Below are 17,716 nucleotides of genomic sequence, written 5' to 3' on the forward strand. Positions count from 1 at the left end.
GGCATGGCGCGTTTGTTTGGTTTCGTGACGTATCTGAGCGCGCTTAGGCGCCTTCTCTGAAACAAACCGACAAATTTCAGTAGACAGCTTATATGATCCTCCGGTGAGAACTTTCTGAGACGCGTATGAATGCGTTCGTTGCCAATCTTCGGCTGCTTCAGTAATCCGGTCACTCCGTGAACGATATGGAGGCGCGCGGTGAGTGCACAATAAATTGTCGCGCCGTGGTGATCTTGCATGTCAGAATCGCGATGTATAGTAACCTCGTCACCGCGTTAACACTGTGAGAAGGTTAAAATTCATCGCCCGCAATTATTCTGTTTGCTTTGTAGAGACTCAGATCATTCTCTATGCTCACTTGTTCGGGATTCTCCTGAACAGTGTGAAGAAGAGAGCTGCATTCCTTGCCTGTGTATCTTTCTTCTCACTATACTGTTAACCCACATTTCATAATAAAAAATGTTGCCCTTCTGTCAAATTTCGCACCACGTAGAATCTTTTCAGGTTGGTAATTGTCTGACATTTTATAGCAGATGTAAAGATATTGGAACTAAACGCCAGCAAGGCGGGTCTTCAAGGAGTCGACAAGGATCATGTGAACAGGATTATCCAAGAAGCGTCGAAAGGAACGCCTTATTACGAGCACCAGCGGAAGCGTCAGCGACGTATAAATGTGAAGATTGAGGCCATGCTTGCCGAACTGAAGACCTTAAGCTCCGCGCAGCTTCAAGCCTCTCAGTGCCAGGTTTGTATGGCAGCACGCGCTTTCTCATTACGTGAGTGCATTCCTCAGGCTGGAGGCCTTGCTCAAATTTCGTTTGTCGGTAGTACAACACATATTTGTGGTCATCGCTGTGACGCCACATTTGCTCTATTCACATGATTGCAAAGTAAAAAAAAATGTAATGGAGAGGTGTCAAGAAAATTGCAGTTCACGTGATGTCTGCGATGTGTTGCTGAGATGGTTATATGACTATTAGGACGCCTGACAATACTGTGCCGCCCTCATACCCAATTGTGGGTAGGCCATTTAATTGGCTAGCCTTAGATGGGCTAATCATCGAGCATCGCGAACAAACTAATGTACGTTACTTCCTTTTGTAAACTGCCAGACACACGAGCACACACAAAATGTTTTGGCAATCTTGCATTCATTTTACGTGCATGGATTTTCGTGAGCGTCATTTTTGGTGCAAAGTTCAAGCTGTCGAGAAAAAATAATTCCTGTGTGAAATAACTATTGTGCAAGGCCTTCCTTTATCTTTGCAGATGGATGTCATTGCTGAGAGGATGGAGTACACACGTGACTTGAACAGAGTCATTGTGCATGTTGACATGGATGCCTTTTATGCAGCTGTAGAAATGCTTGAAAACCCATCATTGCGAGACAAACCAATGGCAGTTGGTTCTATGGGAATGCTGGTAACCCTGTTTTCAACCTTACAATTATTGCTACAGTGAACTAGAATATTATTGCATTCAGTTTGTCAAATTCAGGGGTGCATGGGTAATGAAGCAGTCTGATTGTGTTGAATAATTACCAGAAAAGAAAGAGCAACATAATTAGGACTGTGGATATAGAAGATTAAATTTGATGTAGTTTTGGGTGAATTTGTTTTGCATACTAGTAAATGAGTGTATAGCATCTTGGACAGAGGACACACAGACAAGTGCTGACTCATTTCTCTTGGTATTCCGTGTTCAAATCACTATTCACTGTCTTCTTTTTTTTTTCGATTCTGTCACTGTCAGTTGATAGCACAGCAGGTGGGCATTACAAAAACAATCATAAAAAAAAACAAAGCAAGATTCTATACAGAGCATTTAAAGCAAGGATCACCCACAAATTCAAATTAACATTTCGAAAACATGCACGTAATGTGCAACCACGAAGTAATATTGAAAATAAAAAAGCGAAGCACTACCAGGCACGGGATTGCAATCTGTTACAAAAATGGCAATAGAATAAAGAAGCACGCAATTAAGTGATAGTGCAAGAACAAAGTTATGTGCAATAGCATAAGCAATCTCTTTCACCAAGACAACCGGCACAAATTTCATCGGCCATCACCAGCAAATATTAGGAAAGGAAATACATTGTATAAGTGCAGGAATCCAAGAAAACGGAACTAGCGTTCAAATGAGAGAGTGTGTGTGGCAATGGCGATGATACTAGAGGTTAAACGTATGTTCTAACTTTGCAATGAAAGTGAATACTGTTTTGGCGTCCGTGACATCTGGACTTAACTGATTCCATCTGCATATCATAAGTGGAAAAAGTGATTGCCAAAACGAGTCATTGTTGAAAGAATGTTCAGCTAATGTGTATTTATGCTTATGACGAGTTGGGCGTGACTGTGAAAATGCGACATAGACACATCTATCTTATAGATGTCGTGCAGCATTTGGCACAAAAACTTTAGACGTGCCTGCTTTGCCCTTGTGGATAGTGTCCTGATGTCAGAAGAAGCCAGAAGGTTAGTGGGAGAGTCCATGCGTTTATACTTACTATACACAAATCTTGTGGGTTTGCACTGTACAGATTCCAATTTTGTTATACTAGTTAGGGAATGGGAGAACCAAACTGTGTTAGCATATTCTAACACTGGTCTTAGGAATGTAATGTATGCTAGTAGCTTTGCGGACGCAGGTGCCATTCTTAAACATCTTTTTACATAGAACAGCTTGCGTAGTGCAGCTGCTGTAATGTTGGCAACCTGTGTGTCCAATCTGAGGTCAAACGTCAACGTAACGCCTAAATACTTATGTTATTCCACATTCGCTGGTGGTTTATCATTAATAGTGTACATCAATTGGGACGGGTTGTGTTTACGTGTTACTGCAATGGTTACGGATCTTTTTTTTACATTAATGAACATTTACCATTTAGTGCGCCAGTCAACTAACTTATCAAGGGATGCATTGAGTTTAAGGTGGTCTGTGATGCTGTGAGTTTTCTTATAAGTAATGCAGTCGTCTGCGAAAAGCTTGATACTATAGTTAATGTTTTCTGTAATATCATTTATAAAGATTAAAAGTAATAGGGGTCCCAAACAGAATCTTGAGAAACTCCTCAAGTTACAGGGACTGTTTCTGATTTAAGACCTTCAAAAAGCACGAACTGTGGGTGATTTGTTAAAAAATCTTTTATGGGCTCTCTCTCCGATTACACTTCTTAAATTTGCAATTGATTTACTGTGACATACGCAATCAAAGGCCTTTGATAAATCAAGTAAAATCATGTCCATTTGGCCAAGAGCATCGACGTTAAGTGCAAGGTCATGAACTACCTCGGTTAGCTGAGTAATAATGGACAAATCGTACGAAATCCATGCTGATGAGAAGACAAGAAATTTAGTTTCTCAAGAAAAATGGTTATGTGTTTTAAGATAATGTGTTCGACTAACTTACACGAAGTGTTAGCAAGCGATATCGGACGGTAATTTGGTACTGAAGAATTATCTCCAAATTTGTGAATGGGTATTATTTTTGCAATTTTCCAGTTGTCTGGTAGTTGAAACAAAGTAAGTGATTTGCAGAAAATTAGCCCAAGATACTTGCTACACCATTCCGCATGCTTTCTAAGGAACTCGTTTCGACTATTGTCTGGGCCACTGGATTTTTTAGGATCGAAGTTAAGCAGTAAGTTGAGTATTCCTGCATCTGTGACTTCCAAGACAATCAATGCTTGATGGACCAAAGGATAAAATGGGAGGGATGATATCGTTATCTGTGGTGAAAACTGAGCGAAAAAGATTGTTTTATGCATTAGCTTTTTCCTCTCTTTCCTCGGGGCCCGTGTGCGACGCCGTGTAATTATTAGTGCGAAGGTGCCTCCAAACCCTGTTAGGATCACTTGTTAATTGATTATTGTTAAACTATAAGATGAATTTATTGCTGTAAGAAATAATACAAAAGAGTAGTGAAGGGGGTAAACAGTGTTGGTCAGCGTTGTTCTCCACATAATGTCGTTTATGTTAACGTAAAATGGATATACTCGTGTCACACGTTTCCGCTGCACTCAACAAAAGCTATTGATGTTGAATGTACAGACCTGTCTTGTGCAGATGAAAATGGATAACCCTTGCATGGAGTGGCTTTACCCTTGCCGCATGGATGAATTTAACAGGATTAATTACCTAACGCATTGGCTTATGATTCTATTTGTATGCCACCACATGAATCCATTCAGAGGCATTAATACTTAGTGCCACATTGGATGCATACTTTCCCTGTGTTTTTGTCTAGCAGCATTTTTGTGTGACTCAAATCAGTTATGTAACAAACATGTGGTTGACCATTGAAAGTAATTTATAGCATATTAAAAGTAACCTGTGCTGGTATTATTTTCACTCTGATAGCCTTGCTACTACAGGCACCTTATTGCTCTGACTGCTGCAGTATTGTATTCAACAGACTCCAGGCATAAAGAAATAGCACCTTTGTGGGCTGTTGGAAGTATGCCTGTCAACACTTCTCAGTGAAATTGTTTTGCAGTTTTAATCAATACGTGGCTTTCATTTTTTAAATAGAAAAGGGATGGAATGACCTACACTCCTCGTAAATATTTGAGAGTGAAGTGTTGCTCTCCAAAACACTGAAGTAATATGTATGTCCAATTGCAGTCAACATCAAACTACGAGGCCAGGAAATTTGGTGTACGTGCAGCAATGCCTGGATTCATTGGCAAGAAGCTGTGCCCATCATTGATAATTGTTCGTCCAAATTTTGACAAATACACTGCATTCAGCAGAAAGGTATACCATCACTCTTTTGTTGCCCACTCGTGAACCAGATGTTGCATTTTAGAGGTAAATGCCATGATATATTAGAAGAGTGTTTGAGGGTACAAGCTGCTGTTGTGCTCTTCAAGCCATTGTTCAAAATTTTCATAGCAATCAGTCAGTGTCCAGTAAGCCATGTTACATTTCGCCTACGACGCGTGGTATAGCCGGCGCGGATGCAACGGACGCCGGAGCTTCATTCAAAGCAGTGGACATTTTGGCCCGTTGAGCGCTGCCTCAACGCCTCCCCGCCAAGCACGTCCAGGCATGTTTCGATGCCACGTGTCTTCAAGTGTACGTGTGTGTGTGTGTGCATGGTGGTGCCCACGCTTGTCGAAGCGCGGCAGCCGGGGAGAGGAGCTCCCCAAGTGTGAAGCGAGGAAGTCTGACCGGTGCTGGCTCGGCGGATGCATCACTATACTCGTCTCAACATGTCTCTCAGCGTGTCCGTGCCCCGCCGTCACGTGGCCTCGTCCCGTGACCTTCCTTCTTGCCCTCGACTCCGAGAGTATAAAAGCAGCTGCCCCCGGACGCCAAGAGAGAGGCTCCGATTTCTTCTGTTGAGTAACGTGCTCTCCCGTCTCTCCACTTCGGTCGACCTGACCGGCCGCTCTTTTGCAATGCTAGAATAAACAAGTTGTTCTGTTAGCAGTCGACTCATGCTTTGCCGGGACCTTCGGATGCTTCCAGTTGTGCCCCAGGCCACCAGGCCAACGCTACCCTTGGGGCTTGCGACCCAGTTGCAACAACTCGTGCCAGCGGTGTGATTGCAACAACGGGCGTCAGCGCTGAGATTCCAATAGCCAGTAGTGTTTTCATCCACAGGAGGCAATTCGTTCATTTCGCATGACTTGCCATGGTGGTGTAGTTGCTTTGCTATGCCTGAGGGCACCAGGTCAAGCCTCAGTCATGGCAGCCACGTCTCGATAGGGGCGAAATGCAAAAGAGCCTGTCTACCGGGCGTTGGGTGCATGTTAAAGAACCCCAGGTCATCAGAACTATTCTGGAGTCCCCTGCTACGACATGCCTCATTATTATATATATTTTTTTTGCTTAGAACCCCAGAATTTAGCCACATTTCGATGGGGGCGAAATGCAAAAGCACCTGTGTACCGGGCATTGGGCGCATGTTAAAGAACCCCAGGTGGTCAGAACTATTCTGGAGTCCCCTGCTACGACATGCCTCATTATTATATACCTTTTTTTTTTGCTTAGAACCCCAGAATTTAATTTGCATTCACATTCATTTCACATAAAAGGTTTTCTTAAATCTGAGGTTGCACATTGAGTAAATTAATAAGAACATTATTGTTTAAATAAGTTGAGCCAGTCATCTCACCTGATGCACCTTCAAGAAACAGTCATGCTCATGTTGCTGTAAAATTGTGATTCAATTGAATAAGATGGTAGCTGCTGCCATAAAAATGCATTCTGCATCTGATGACCTTTTTTTGTGCACTATAGTTTCCATTGCCTTTACAGACAGATTATTGGCAGGACAGAAAGCTTTAGGATACTAAAACAGTGGGGCTAATTTTTAGTTTGATAAGCATCAGCAAATATTGAATGTAGGTATAAAATGAAAGAAGGAAAATAAATGTTACTGTATTAAGATAGCAGATGTCAACTATATGTATTAATTGCTAAAATTTAATACCCTTCCCACTAGAAAAGCAAAGTAGTTAGGCAAAATAGACACAGCTTCACTGGAAGAGCCATAGAGGACAAACAAGCATTAATGTGTTTCATGGCTAGAATGTGTGAAAGTGAAACTGAAAGCAGTAGAAATTGTTCCTTTAAAAAAATAGGAGCATTTTATTTCTGCAATGCACAGAAATTCTTCACATGTTTTTGCTGCAGCATTCTTTAGTGCATATATCTCTGAATTAGCCATTTTTATTGCATCAAGCATTGATACTGTATATAACTTGTGTCTAGGAGAGGTCTTGAAAGGGAGTCTGTTTTTACCATAAATAAATTAGAAATTAGTGGTTCAAGCCTTCTTTGCAGCGGGATAATTACATCAATACATACAATCTCTTACTTTAATATTGAACTTAATGCTATTGGCTTATACTCCTTCTGTATGGGTGCACTTGGTCCCTGGCACGCTATATTATGGGTACAATTGAAGGCATGCCGTCAGTTTACTTTGTTATTGTTTACAGAGTGGAAAAATGAGTTGAATGCTTAGAGAGCCACTTACATTTGTGCCTGATTTCATCAATAGGTTCGACAAGTGCTTGTACAATATGATGAAGACTTCACACAAGTTGGTCTAGACGAAGCGTACCTGGACATCACTGAATATATGGTCAAACATAATGTTGAAGCTGAAGATGTTGTTCAAGAAATGAGACAGAAGATCTTTGATGCAACACAATTGACAGCAAGCGCAGGTAATTGGGGGCATTGGTGAAATGGGGGTTCACATACTATATGTGTATGTCTGATTCTGCAAGTGCCAGTGGTTTTCTCATTTCAGGCATTGCCGCCAACATGTTTTTGGCGAAGGTCTGTTCTGACATACGCAAACCAAACAACCAGTTCAGGCTTCCTAATGATGTTGATTCTATCCGCAAGTTTGTGTCCTCTCTTCCAATCCGCAAAGTAAGCACATGGTTGCATTGTTTCCAGAGCTTGCTTCATTCTGAATGCAACTTTCCCAAGTGTGTTAAAGTGTCCATGTAGAAGGCTAGCAATATTAGTAAATACAAATTAAGGCCAATTTATTTTTATGGCAACACTTCAATGTTTTTATGTTAGCATGAAGTATTGAATTTTTTGCTTAGGTACCAGGTATAGGTGCTGTGCAAGAACAGCTGTTGATGGCCCTTGGCGTGCACACATGTCATGACATCTGGATCAGGCGGGCTGAAATCGGTCATCTCTTTGGGGAGGTTACAGCACGATTTTACCTTCGTGCAGCACTTGGCTTAGGTTGCACTGAAGTCAAATGGTATGTCTCAGCCATTACACCATATTGTGTTCCATGATACGAGTGTCCACCTTTTGTTGACTTAGATGCACCTTCTATTGCAAATGGCAGCAGTAATTGAGAAAGAAATTGTTTTGCACAGCAGTATTAATGCATTTGTTAAATGAACATGTTTTTTGAACCTCCTGGGGATGTTTTAACTGTCATTTGTTCCTCTTCTCAGTTACAGCAAAGCAAGTAACTTGAGGCCATGATGTTGCGTTGGCAAGTACTGACAGCTTATGAATCATGGGCTCACAAGAAAAAATAAAAGATGAAAAAGTAGAGTACATAGACATAAGGCATTGAAGTGTTTACACAGTTGACTGAATGCATTGTGGTTGAAGGGCTTTCTTTAAAAAAAATATATTAAGAGTGATAAATCAGTAAAAGATATCTAATGCAAACACTGCCTTGCAGTGACTCAAATCGGAAGTCAAAAAGTGTGGAGGAAACATTTGCGGAAATAAGCAATCCTCAAAACCTCATCTCAAAGTGTGAGGAACTTTGTGAAGAGCTGCACCAACAAATCCAAGAAGAAGGAATATCTGTGAGCATCATCTGCACATCTATATTGACATTTTTGGTTGTTTGTGTGCCAAGTAAATGTAACTTAAGAAGTGTCTGCAAGTAATATTTCAAGTGGAATTCCTTGCATCCTTTTGCTCTTTTCAAAACAGGGCAGAGTGGTGACAGTGAAGATGAAGACTGTCATGTTTGATGTGATGACGCGCAGCATTACCTTGGAAAATGCAACTTGCAAGTTGGAGACCATCAAACAAGCAGCCTTGCGGCTTCTGCAGCAAGAAATTGCTGCTGCCAAGCCTGGCCAGCCCCTTCGATTACGTCTAATGGGTTTGTTGCATTATCGTCATCTTCTTGTATAGTTTGTCATCGAAGTTTAGATGTGAAACCATGCGAAACATATTTGAATACACCATGAGGCACACAAAACTAGAAAAAGCCTTACTTCTAGCACAGATGCTGTTGGCTTATGGGGGTGAAATCTGTGAGCTCTTGCACTGAAGCAGTGTTTTCCAGTCATCACTATGCTGCAGATCCCATGTTGTACATTTCACACCTTTCCCACGCTCTTGTACATTTTACACCTTGTCAAAATTATGTTTCCTCCCCAAGCATGATTGGACCCACTTGCTGCTGTCCCCTAATCTGTCCCAAAAGATTAATGTATTTCATGCTTGACACTAAGCTTGAACACTGTTTCGTTTCTAATCTTCAAACCAGGGCTGTGCAACATACGGCCCATGAGGGGAATTTTGGCACCCCAAGGCCAAGGTCACACTGTAATCTGTGCATTGCCATCTGTTGAGAAAAGATTGCTGGATTTTGCCGACAAACACGCTACACTACATTAACCATAAGTGCTGTCGACTACATTAAAACGAAAGTGATGCAGGAGCGTGGGATTTTTCGTTAGGAGCAGATAGGAAAGGCACACAACCACCAAAAATGCATTAAGTTACTTACAGCAAAACAAAATTATTGGCACGGCGTTCATAACTAAATGAAACAAGCACTTTTTTCAGTATGTTTCGAATAAGTGACCACGGGTAGCAGCACCTGCAAATTGATGTTTTTGCATGCTCGTCTGACTTTTCACCATTCACAAATATTTGCTCACGTGGCAATGCATTGAGAGTAATCATCGATCATGTTTTTTTAGCTCTAGTAACAATGGAGCCCATGACTTCGTGTGTGGTTTTATATACTATACAGAGAAAAACGCAAAAAACATGTCACATTTCAAGGCACATTTCCAGAAACTTGTAATGAAGTGACCAAGGCTTGGCTGGTCAATTTCTTGACATGCTGATAGTCCAGCTTACCATATTGGTAGTATTTGATTACAGCCATATCAACTTCTCACCATAACTATTAGCAAAAGCCGGAACTTTTTCGGTCCATCTCGTACCGAAAAACGAAAGCTGCAAAGGAAACATTGTCGTTTTTAATAATTTGTAGCATCAGATTGTGTTTTACAATTCAAAGATGAACATTATTCACGTGGAGAAGAAAACAAAACACCGAATCTTCAGAACATGTCAAATGTCTTTTAATACAGTTGCAATGGTGTTTCAAGTTATTTGAAGATGGCAGAGTAACCACCCTTGACCATCGCAACATTACGCACAAGTACTCATGACAGCAGCCAGTTGGCACCAAACACCTTTCTACTAGCAAGAGCTGGAGCCTTTCTCATGAGGCTATGGCCCCTGCTAGTTTTGAGTTGTACAACCCTGCCTTAGATACTCACTTAATTGTGTAAGGCTGTTAGTAAGAAAATGAAATGGAAAGAAAGCAGGGGTGTTCACTCATGAGCAAGAGCATTGTGAGGCCTATGCAGACCTTTTTTTTAGGAACTGCTGCAACAGTGATTCCAGGCAGTGATTAAAGTGTCATGCGTAAATACAACAAACCTATAAGTCAAAATTCACAATAAGAAATGGGTTAAAACTAATTATACATAACTGACAACTGTTATAGTTGTCACTAAGTGCCACTGCCCCTTCAACTTCCATATGTGTAGCAAGGTTTTACTGTGCAAATATATTGTAAAGTAACTTACAAACTTATTTGGCAGTGGCTCTTAATTAAATATGTGGCATATTTGTATATTTCCTTCTCTTTTTCACGTAGCAAGCTTTCTTTTTATTTCTGGTTTCTTTAAATTGTTTTATAGCTTGGTTCTTTTATTGAACAAGTTACCAAATGAAATTGCGAAATTTGTGTTGGGATAATAATTGCAGCTATGCGAAATTATTTCAAGTTTCTCAATTTTTATCTTTACCCCATAGTAAAATGAATGATACGGTATACCTTCTACCCTGTCTTTGTCAGTTTGCTGTATGCAGGCTTAGTTTTATTTTCTTCAGGTGTCCGGCTGTCCGGCTTAGATGACGGCGGGCCTTTATCCTCATCTCAGCCAACATTATCAGCATTCTTGTCTGCCAGAAGAACAGCCCAGTGCCCTATATGCCAGAAGACATTGGAAAGCAGCTCCCCTGAATTTGTGAACGCACATGTAGATGTGTGTCTGGGTGAACAGGAGCCAGGCGAAGTGCAACAGAGTGCCTCAGATGGAACTGACCTGTAAGATAATTCATCCTTTCTCCATTCTTGATCGTTAGCTGCTGTGGATCTTTTATTATTTGGGCAGCAAATACTACTGTCCTCTATCTGTTCAGTTAGAGCTTGACTAATCAGTAGGTATTTGTTTAACCTCACTGCTTCCATGGCAATGCACATGGAAATAGGATTCTATGAAATAATAGCTAATATAGCAGTTTTGAACATTTAAAGTTAAGTGAAAGGTGATGTTTGATTAAATTGGGCCAGATTGTCAAGAACTGCGAAATTGTGTGATACCTGGTTGTTGGAAAATAAGTAGTGTTAAATTAGCTTGACATTATTGATAGTAGCTTAGAGCTGGCATGGACGCACTTCATTCAGTTAAAGGATAAGGCTCACAAGCTTATTTAAGTGTTGTTAACAGGGTGTGAGCTCAGGTGAGCTGTTAATTTGCATTGAATTTCCAAAAGCACCCTGCAGACAGAATGCAAGTAAAGAGAGGAACACGTACAGTTAAACCTTGATATAATGAAGTATTCAACTTTTCATAACTTCTTCTTTATAGAACACCATGCATTTAGAACTTCAATATAACAAAGCGTGTTTGTATGCGATTTCAGTATAACGAAATAAGATATTGTCCACTCGGCATGAAACCATATCATTCTCGCTAACGCCAAAATTCATCAAAATAAATTGTTTTCTCATTCAAATTTGCTTTCTTCGATTCCCCGATAATTCTGAAAATTCTGCAGCCCCTTTCCTTGTAAGAAAAATCGATCGACAACTGTAGCTACTTGCATAAAAGGTCAAATTTCAATACAACGAAAGTTTGATATAACGAAGCAAATTGACGAATTTATCTACTTCATTGTATCGAGGTTTAATTGTACTGCAAGCATGGCCATGTTTGTCTCACTTGTTCCTTTACTTGCATCCTGTTCATAGTGCCCTTCTGCAAGTTCAATATGAGTTCATAGTGCCATTTTGCTAGTTTAATATGAAATGTTTTTAGCCAATCTGAAAACTTTTCCTGCTGTCTTTTTTCAACAGTCATAAGTCAAACTACAATAAGAATCGGAACACTTCAGGTACACCTGACGTGTTGCAACTTGGCTCAACCCCTGAAACACCCTGTGTCAACCTCGTGAACAAAGACCTGAAGTGCAATATGATAAGGACTAGCGACGGTGCCAAGTCTGTGTCATTCAAGGAACAGGCTAGTGAGCCGGAGGAGGAGCCAGCATCAATGGAGTGCCCAGTGTGTGGTCAGGTCATTTGGGAGACAGACTGGTTTAAAGTGAATGAACACATTGACACCTGCCTCAACAAGCCTATGATTCGGGAAATGCTTTCCTCACAGGATTTCACCAGCAGCCCCATGCCTGAAAAGCGGTAGGTACATTGCTCGTACCATGAACAGCTCACAGTAGCACAGTAGCAGTGACTGTACTTGTCAGCAAGCATTGTGATTTCATTTCGACCTCAGCAGAAAACATGGCAGAGAACTGCTTAGCTGAATGAGGTTTGCTTAAATCTTCAAAGTGGAAGGAGATTCACAAAATGGGAGAGTTATAATATGTCTAAATGGTTACAAAAGGCTACAGAAAAAACTTCAGGGATCATAAGAAGTTGCGAAAAGATTCCTTTGTAGCTTCAAAACTATGTTCAGTGGATGCCAACTTCATTTCTAAAGAACTGCTTTGATTTCATGTTTTTACTATGTGCTTGCTGCTGAAGTGTGAGCACAGCACAGTTATCGTGGCTGTCAAATAGTAGGGAACTAAGGGGATCCTGTTTGACATTGCACATGTCAACAATCAGTCCATTATTCTGGCTCTTCCTGGTTTAACACCGGCCATGCATCAGTAAGACTCCCATTGCGTTTCAGCTGTGGGGGTTCCACTCTGCGTGCGGCTAGGGCTGAAGGCGAGCTCCGGATCTAGCCCCACGCAGTCGCTTCGTGCTACTCCCAACCCGTAGCGTGGGAATCGCAGCGACACCGGGTTCGAACGAATAAGGCAACCAGCGGTGTCAACGGTAATAACGTTTATTGCTACCGGCAATAAAGAACACTGGCAGAGGGACGTCCTCTCTGTAATAGTAATAAATAGGCCGGCCTCGTTGCCCGGGATAGTCGGGCAACGTGGTCACTCACGGGTTGCGGCAGGTACTCCAGTCAGGCAGGTTAGGGGTCCGGCCTCAGAGAGCGAGGGTCTCTCCCAGTCGTGCTGTTTTGTACCTTTTTACCTGGGCGAGGGGAATGTCCTCCTCGCCTGTCAGCTACTCGCCCGCAAGTCGGGGAGGAAGGGCACGCGCGCGTCCCGAGAGCGAGGGAGAATCGGGAGAGGGCATAATGCACCTCTCCCCTGTCTATGCTGGCTCTCGACGCGACGGCGTGGGTGAAGATGGGCACGTGTGCTCCCCACACAGCATAGACAAAAGCAATGCATGCTGTTGAGTGGAGTGAGTCATAAATGGTCAGCTAAATGGGCCTGTTGTGTGCTTCAGCTGTGACAGATCTATTGTAATAATGAATTAAATTATGAGGTTTTGTGTGCCAAAACTGTGATCTGATTACCGTAATTACTCGATTCTAATGCGCCCTCGATTGTAATGCGCAGCTGTTTCTCGTGACCAAAAAAAGGAAAACAAAACGCCTCGATTTTAACGTGCACCCGTTTGCCATGACCTAAAGAAAGAAAAGTCCTTTACAGTACCATGCACCTCATTCTTTCATACAGAAATACAACTTTCTCTCATTTGGCAAAAAAAAGAAAATTTACACCCAATGTACTAAAGTCGCGATAAATAAAAAAAGTCGCAGTTTCATGCAGAAGGCGGAGCATCGATTACGATAGCAAATTAGTAGACACCTATACGAAAAGTAAGGATCGTAGTTTTATTGGCCGTATAAACTTTTAAACATTCGCTTAATTAACAAGCATGGTGTCACAAATTAACAAGCATGGTGTCACGCTCACACAAGCATGAACACATTTCACTTAATGACCGCAGAAACTCTTTAAATGCCTAAGTCAGGAAGTGCAGTAGCAGGAGCAAAGGAATTTACCTTTGTGCAGCCTCTCGCTTCGATGCGAACTAAGCGACGAAAGCACAGCGCGGTGCGCTGTGATCTGCGGTGTAGACTCTTGTCTCCGCCGCAGATCGCTTTCAAGATAGGGGCCGCACGGCTGTGTGGTACGTAGCAGCCGCCAGTGTCTCCGCTGCAGATCGCTTTCAATCTTTCAATACCCGCCATACGTAGCAGCCACCGGTGTAGTCCTGCACACAAGTTTCGGGAACTCTGAATGCCCGTGATGCGGCTCGATTTCCATCCGTCTTTGCACACATGATCGCTTTCCTTTTAATTGCGGCATCATGATGAACTCTGCAGGTCTTTGCAGTCGGCACTTCCATGCTGATAGAGCAAACACAGAAAACGAGAAGACGGACGGTGCACTAACCTAAGCCAAAGGAAGCATTGCCTAAGCACACGTACTACAGCACATGGAGAAAGCTACAGCAGCTAGGCTCAAAGTGTGCACGAGGCGGCCATTTTGAAATGCCGATGGTGATATGGTAATGCAGATATAGGGTCGTACTGAATTCTAATGCGCACGGAATTTTTTGACCTATTTTATCAGAGAAAAAGTGCGCGTTAGATTCGAGTAAATACTGTATTATGCACGCCTTAGTGGGAGACTCCGGTTTAATTTTGACCACCTGGGATTCTTTTAACATAACGTACATGAGCGTTGTTGCAGTTTTTCCCCATAAATATTTGACCGCTGAGTCCGGGATTGGATGCGCAACTTTGAACTCAGCAACACAATGCCAAATAGCTACTAAGCTACTGTGGTGGGCAGATTTTGCATTACATTGACAGAAAAGTATGCAAGTAGAATTGTTGCCATTCGTGAGTTATGTCTTTCTGATTGTCTCTCCCTACCCATATTTTAAAAAAGATGTAATTGCTATGGCTGGTTTTGTCAGCTTTTGCCAGTGATTTATTGACTTACTCAGTATAATGTGCCATTACAGATTTCCTACTGTATGTAAATTTGGACGTTGCATTCAAGAAACTTGTGGATTAGTATTCTCTCAATTTTTTGTCCCTGGCTGTGCAAAATAGTGCCGTCTCAACATAAAAGAAAGCGATAATTTCTTTATACACATCTTAAATGTATTAACTTCATCACATGTGATAAGAAGTGAAAGAATTTTGTGAGTAAAAATGTGCACATGTCTGCTTCTCAGCATGACGTGTTCACAATCCTTCATGCATTCATTGAGGTTTGAGCTGTGCATTTGTTGCCTTTCTTAGTGAGAGCAGCATTCCAAACAAGTTGGTAATCCATAACTCAAGTATTACTGCGCAACAGAAAAGACACGGACATGTGTCTTCTTCTCTTAAGTCCGTGTCTTTTTTGTTGTCCAATAATACTTGAGTAATGCCTTTCTTAGGTCCCCAATGTCTTCCCATTGCTTGTAGTCTGTGGTGGGATCACATCGCTTAGCACACAGGCGTACATGCAGCGGTGTCTTCTCGTAACACTCCTCATCAGTGCATTCAGTGAGTTTGCAAACTGTGTTAAACACTGTGACGTCCGACCAGAATGTGTCTTGAATAGATCGATGTCATGATGAAGTGACTGCACCACCACTGCTCTAAAGGATGCTGGTAGTTGTAGCTTTTAGCAGGATGAAGGACAACTATATTAGTATAATAAGTGCCATTTTTTTATTGTAGGAGTAGGACCTAAAAGTCTGTAGTCTGTAGGTCCACTAGGGGGCCTACAGACTCCGTTCATCTGGCAAAGATTTAAAAAACAGTTGCTGCCAGTCACATGTAACTGCGCCCATCGTGAAAGACCAGCATTTATTTGATTGAATTGTCAACCTACGAAAATTATTTGCTTCTGCATGGAAGCATTAAAAGTGATGGCAGTGTTTCAGTGCCATAGACACATCCACTGACTCGGATGTCGCCGACTACGATGATAGTTCTGGTGCGGCGCAACGGTAAACAAAGTTTGATAGATGGAACCTGGTTCTTGTTACACCGTTTTTTCATGCAAGTTGTGAATTTACAACCTCCATGTTATATATATTTCAAACCTGCAGAAAGATGTCCTATCCAGATGAGCAAATTAAAAAAATGTCATTTTTGAATGTTTACTTTTTAATCTTTTGCCTTAAGATGCAGATGCATATCAACGCATAACAATGCATATCATGGTATACAGCTGCAACATAACCTCGAGCTCGAATTTTGAATGCTGCCCTATGCATCATATTAAGATAGCATTCAAAATGTGGGCTTTCGGATGGGCTGCTTTCTGTAGGCCTCCTCTGTTTTGAAACATGGATTGTGCCTGGCACTCTCATTATCGGTGCGCTCTGCAACATAAATGCCGCTGGTCGCAATTTCGCCACTCCGGTCATCGGTCATTTGTGCTGACCTTTTTAATGGCACTGAACCAAACTTCAGATTGATGGACTCAGCCCTTCTCGTTCTGGTTCATATGTTTACATGACACATTTATCCTTTCATTTAAATATAAATGTTTGTCTAGACAACAAAATGAACATTCATGTTACTATAGCACATTGAATTTGCCCGATAGAGACAGTAGGGCCACTGCCTATGTTTGTAGGTCATATTTGCATTGGAAATTATTTATTTGCTCTTTTTTCTTCTTCTTCTTTCAGGAAAATTGAGACGCCAAAAAGTCAACGGTCACAAAAGCGACCAAAGTTCAGTCAGCCACGGCAGCGAAATTCCATTACAAACTACCTCTCACCTTCCTGTTCAAAATCTTGAGCCTGACCTCAACTGTTCATTTCTTGTTGTAAATATATATAGGCTGTAAATTGCACATAAAACTGAAGGGTGCCTGTGATATGTGAAACTTTCCAACTTCTTATACTTTGTTTCAAAGGTATTTTACACAAATGGTGCAACATTGCATTGTACAGCTCGACCACCTGAAGGGTAAAGCTGTTGCCACGAGATTCAAAGCTCAGGCGGGCATTGCTGTTAGTTGTGCATTGGCACCCTGCAGAACCTCACATGCTGCAAAGCTTGACTGATTTATTAATTGATTTACTTAGTTATTCATTTACTCACTGGCTTTTAAGACTTTGGTGATAGCTGCGACATTCAGGAGCAGGCGTCGTTATGTAGCTACTATATAGTAAAGAAGATTTTAACTAATGTTAGTCTAGTTTCACAAGAAAAAATAACCTCATTATGCCTGTGCTCATTGTTGTACCTGTGAAACATTATCGTGCATTTGTTTTTTAAAGTGATGTTTGTACACCATGAAAAATATGCTACAAATCCTAGCATTGTTGCTTGTTTTTGCCCCCTTGTGTGCATGCCTTTACAGGAAGGTAGTTAGAAGTTTCTAGTGTTTCGAGGAACTCTCCAACTGTGTCTTTAGAATTATGAAATACCTGCGACATTCTAGCCTGTAACATGATCACGGTGCATTAATGTATTCATTCTTTTATTCATTATGTACTTTTCTGTTGTTGACGAACATCAGTCAGCTGGTAACAAGTGTGTATTTGTGCTTGCATGCATTGTGCTTGTCACAGACAACTGCGTTTAAAAATCCACGCATTCAGTCTGATGTTTGCCTGCTTGAGCACATAGATTTGATATAAGAGTATGACCAAGGTAACATTTCAGATTTCCTCTGAAAAGTTTAATTCATAATAACTTGTAGAATGCACACAGGAAATTAATATGCTTTGCTTTGTCACGTGTCTTCTTACAGGGATCACTCATTTCACCTTTGCTTGTAATGGCTTCATTTTATGGAATTAGTAAAAGAGTTCAGCTGACATTCCTGCA

The 17,716-nt window shown here is 41.4% G+C and overlaps 1 protein-coding gene across 3 annotated transcripts; it reads left to right on the top strand.

Annotated features, from left to right (window-relative positions):
• The first annotated feature begins 17 nt into the window (after positions 1-17).
• Positions 18-17,708, top strand: LOC135919413 (DNA polymerase kappa-like). 3 transcript variants are annotated; one of them, XM_065453232.2, is made up of 12 exons: positions 18-198; positions 534-745; positions 1,270-1,422; positions 4,626-4,757; positions 7,015-7,183; positions 7,270-7,394; positions 7,577-7,743; positions 8,182-8,311; positions 8,442-8,616; positions 10,641-10,872; positions 11,905-12,246; positions 16,567-17,708. In XM_065453232.2, the coding sequence occupies exons 1-12, from the start codon at positions 186-188 to the stop codon at positions 16,676-16,678; spliced, it is 1,962 nt and encodes a 653-aa protein (XP_065309304.2). In that variant the 5' UTR covers positions 18-185; the 3' UTR covers positions 16,679-17,708. The 3 variants fall into 3 exon arrangements, with proteins under 3 accessions (XP_065309304.2, XP_065309303.2, XP_065309305.2); XM_065453231.2 differs by having other exon boundaries at positions 19-198; positions 531-745; XM_065453233.2 differs by having other exon boundaries at positions 21-198; positions 531-745; positions 10,656-10,872.
• Positions 17,709-17,716: the final 8 nt, after the last annotated feature.

This window comes from Dermacentor albipictus, chromosome 1 (assembly GCF_038994185.2).
Source record: "Dermacentor albipictus isolate Rhodes 1998 colony chromosome 1, USDA_Dalb.pri_finalv2, whole genome shotgun sequence".
NCBI classification, from domain to species: Eukaryota; Metazoa; Arthropoda; class Arachnida; order Ixodida; family Ixodidae; genus Dermacentor; species Dermacentor albipictus.